Source organism: Pinus tabuliformis, chromosome 2_1 (genome assembly GCF_031772625.1).
Source record: "Pinus tabuliformis cultivar Carrire ecotype Pingquan chromosome 2_1, CPIR1, whole genome shotgun sequence".
In the NCBI taxonomy this organism is placed as follows: Eukaryota; Viridiplantae; Streptophyta; class Pinopsida; order Pinales; family Pinaceae; genus Pinus; species Pinus tabuliformis.
In genome coordinates, this window is record NC_142299.1 from 856,482,371 (window position 1) to 856,486,956 (window position 4,586).

Here is a 4,586-nt window from a genome sequence, read left to right on the forward strand (position 1 = left end):
CTGAAACGTCACAGAAAAAGGTTATAGCAAAAATTCCACGATGACCTTTTTGGAGCAGCGAAACCCTAGAATCTGAAGCTCTGACACCAAATGTTACGAAACCAGCTCAAGAAAAGATAGAAAATATATATATCAACGGCTTAGAATTCAGCATCTTCGAGGGGGAAACCTCCTTTACATTACATAAATGAACAATTCTTCGATGATTCAAATGATAAAACCTCCTTTGTATATATAGGAGTCTAAGGAGTCACAATATAATCCAGCCGACCTAACAATAATAATATAAAGCCACAAAAATAACAATAGAGGGATTCCATGGGGCACAAAAATAACAACATGGGGGTAATAGGGGCACAAAAATATAAATAAGGGGTATAAGTACAATAGTAATGAGGTAATCACTAGTATTATAGGGACCCAACATGCTCCTCTGGGGAGGCCTGTTGTAATCTATTCCATGTTCTTCAAAGTGCCATGATGCAAATGACAAAGTATTTTATGCTAAATTTCATTGGCATCATGACACTAGACCTTCTTTTCCTTTATGCTCAATGCATCACAACCCTCCATATCTAGCTTGTAGAGGTTCTTCACACAAACCTCAATATTCTTCACTTATCCTATGGATATTTGTCTCAGGAATTCCTTTCCTTTGTTGAATATCACATTGTAGCCACGATCTTCCAAAACTATAACAAATAAAAGATTCTTCTTTAGACCCAAAAAGAACATCACATCACTGGGACTGACAGGGGAGCCCGACTCCCTCTGAAAAGTGGCTACACCAATCCTGGTGGCAATGTACTTTCCATGATATCCCATCTTGATGTGCACTTGGAGATCCTACTCCTCCAAATCACTGAAAAACATTTGTTCCCCGTCATATGGAACAAGGCATCACTTTCCATGTACCATACACTTCCCATCGTTATGATGGCCATGCATGCAATAAGAGTAAAATCAAGCTCGAATTGTGAAGCCAAAGCTTCACCTATTGCTCCTCTTGAGGTCTTCTTTCTTGTATTCTTATGTGTACACCAATTTTACCAAGTTCTTCATGACATTGTGTGAACCTGCTTAGGTACGGTGGAATGGTATCGTTCCTCTGCAACTTGATATTTTGAAGTTTGTCCTTGAGTGCCAGTTTCCTATGCTCATTGATATTCTGGAACAAATCTAGCAGTTATTTTCACAGTGCATGCAGAGTCTATCTCCCATGGAAATTTGAGAAAATATGGTATCACACTCCCTCCAATATGATTCTCCTCACCTTGGCTACACACTTCTTCCATTGTACTAGATCATTAGCATCAGATGTTGATGGTTTTATAATATCATTATCAATGAATTCATTCAACCGATTATCCTCTAGTACTGCCTCCATAGGATACTTCCATGCAACATAATTCGAGTTTCCCTCAAGGGAAAGGCCACTATGAAATATCTTTAAGATTCTACAGGTTTGATAGTAGAAGCAAATTATAGTATTTTTCTTTGGTATATTACATTTCTATATGGTCTAAGAGCAAGATTTGTAGAGAATTTGCAGAATTTCTTCATAGTTCTCCTCATCCTCACAATTGGATGAAGTCTCGTCTCTAGTATTGCGCCTTATTTACTCTTGTACCAAATTAGACCATAAGCATTCTAAATCTGGTAGTTTCTTCCTCCCATTCATTGAATCTTGGTAGTTGTGCTGACTCTTAGGAAGGCCTAGAAGGGATATGCCCACCAAATCATCTGCTACTACAATAGCACCAATTTTACCAAGTTCTTCATGACATTGTGTGAACCTACTCAAGTATGGTGGAATGCTCTCATTCCTCTAAATCTTGATATTTCAAAGTTCATCCTTAAGTACTAGTCTCCTGTGGTCGCTGCTATTCTGAAACAAATCTATTAGTTCTTTCCCCATTACATGTAGACTCTATCTCCCATGGAGATTTGGGAAAATATGATATTGTACTCCCTCCAATATGGTTCTCCACACCTTGGCTACACACTTCTTCCATTCTGCTAGATCCTTAGCATTAGATGTTGCTGGTTTCAGAATATCATTATCAATGAATTCCATCAATCGATTATCTTCCAGTACTGTCTCCAAGAGTTAATCTAAACCTATAATATTAACAATATCTTGATTTTTTAATTTTCTTTTTAATCCCACATTTGAGAAACTCTAAAGCAATCCCACAATCTTCACTATTTTGTTTGGGGGTCATTTCAATTCCTTCACAAAAAAAAAAACCAAAACTTTTCCATGTCAAAAGAATAAATCCATTTATTGATTTTGTATTTCAAAGAAGCAAAAATAAATAAATAAATAAAATAGTTTTTTCTTTAAAGCCATATATATTGAGTTTTAAAATTTTATATATTTATTTATTTATTTATTTAAACAATATAAGTATCATTCTTAAAAAAAAATCTTTTATTTTTTTTTTTAATTTAAAAAAAAATCAATTATATTTAAATTATTTTAGTTTTGTTAAAAATAAATAAAACATATTTATAATTTCTTTAATTTATATTGTTAAAAAAAAGTTAACATTAAATTTACACTATTTATATATTAATATATTTTTTAAATAACTTGTTATTTTTCTAATTAACATATGTGTTCTTTTAATGAACACATATATTCCTAAAGTTGGCATCAAAGAAGGTCTATGTGAATGTTTATTGAAACAAAGACAACAATTCCATCATCTAAAGTTTCAGATGGACACTTTATGAATATTATTGAACGTATCTGACCTGAAAAACATCATAAAAGTCAAGCAAATGGCTCGTCCAGTACATTCAAGATTATTCCTGAATGGAGGAATTCACGAGAAATAAATAAATTTTTGTTTACATTGCATGTTAAAGATATTGAAAGAGATGATTGTACACATATCTATCTATATTGTGGTATGATTAACTTTGGTAGACCATATGAGGTGATGGGCAGAGTACCAGACATATGTTTGGTGCTGAATGTAGACACTGTCTATGTTCTTGCAAAATTGCCCAAGACACATGAAAATGTTAGATATCATCTCTGAATGGTCAAGTATGACACATATGAAGAATCTACACCATTGTGTGATGAAATCACATCGAACATTCAAGTAGCATTGTAAGCATGTTTATTTATATTTATCTTATGCATTATTGTAAGGATCACTAAATTTTTTATAAATGATTGATCATTGACATTTTGTATTTTGTTTGATAGGATTTTCCTAAGAGTTTTTCAATGATGTTGGAGGGTATTTGTTTTTAGAGACAAAAGAAGAAAGGAGAAGGAAGCAAAAAGCAATAATCCATGACACTGCAATAGTACATACAGGGGATCATAAAAGAATCCCTAAGGTGGTTCAATCTAGCAAAGCTAAACATGTTTTTTTGTAGATGTCAAAACTGAAGCTGAAAATTATGTTACCATTAGTGAGGAGGAGATTAGAATTGTTGTTCAAAATGACAAAAGAAATAAAACACCAGAAGGAAAAATGGCCATGAATGTCTCTCTTCTAGTTTAACTTGAATGATTTACTGTTTTATTCTAACACAATTTTAATCTAATTGTTTATGCATGCAAACATCCAGGTGGATAATTGTGCAATCTGTAGAAACCACATTATGGATCTTTGTAACTACTATTTATTGATATAATTTAATGGTAGAAATTTGAGAAAATAGATTGTTTTTGGGTTTTTCTTGAATTAGTTTGACTAAATTATATGAATTTTGAAAATAATATTATTATATTTGCTTTTGTACATCTAGGTATAGAGTGTGAGGAAAATCAAGGAACTGAGACAATTCAAGAATGCATAGTTGCATGGGGTATGTTAAAAATATGTATTATTATTATTATTACTATTATTATTCGCTTAAGCTCAAGGTTATCAAATTTTTATATGTTTTTCTTTAATATTTGAACAGGAGGCTATAATCAGGCCTTTCATTTTCACTACATAAGTGAGTGGCTTAAGACAAGACAAGTCTACCCATTAAGTGTGTATTCTAAACTTCCTTCTTGTGCAATCAATCTTTACGGCTACATTTTAGTAGAGTAAAATTATTTTGAAATGGGACCATGAATCTTTTTAAGGAAATGGTTAGTTGTTTTTTTTGTTCAATTTATCTTTGGTTGGACAATGAGAGACGAAGTTTACTTTTAAGATTCATTTGAACTTTTATTTTACACACTACTATGTATATGTTGTTGCAGATAATAGCGAGTGGGAGTTCCAGAAATATGGACATTAGAGCTGTGATCACTACCAGTCTCCTATTTTTTTTTCTTTCTACATTCATTTGTATAATGTGGTTAGTTTGTTTAGCAAATATATAATTGGTTGGCTTGTTTATTTTTATAATTTAAAGTTTTCTTAGTAATAATGTGATGTATTTTTGGAAAATGATTTATTATAGAAAACACTTTACAATGTAACATGCAGTATGCATTTTGTTCTTTTCCCTACAATTTATGCCTTAACCCAACACATTGATAAATCTCCTTGCATTTTATATTAATGCTTATTAACTATTTCTCTAGCTTCCTTACATTACATTGAAGTGTGTATGGGGTATTC

At 32.1% G+C, this 4,586-nt stretch overlaps 1 protein-coding gene across 1 annotated transcript; it reads left to right on the forward strand.

Annotated features, from left to right (window-relative positions):
* The first annotated feature begins 554 nt into the window (after window positions 1–554).
* LOC149203363 (RING-box protein 1a-like) lies at window positions 555–4,260 on the forward strand. Its single transcript, XM_089401841.1, has 5 exons — window positions 555–636; window positions 3,587–3,637; window positions 3,775–3,834; window positions 3,934–4,005; window positions 4,223–4,260. Exons 1-5 carry the CDS (start codon window positions 555–557, stop codon window positions 4,258–4,260), a joined length of 303 nt encoding a protein of 100 aa, XP_089257967.1.
* Window positions 4,261–4,586: the final 326 nt, after the last annotated feature.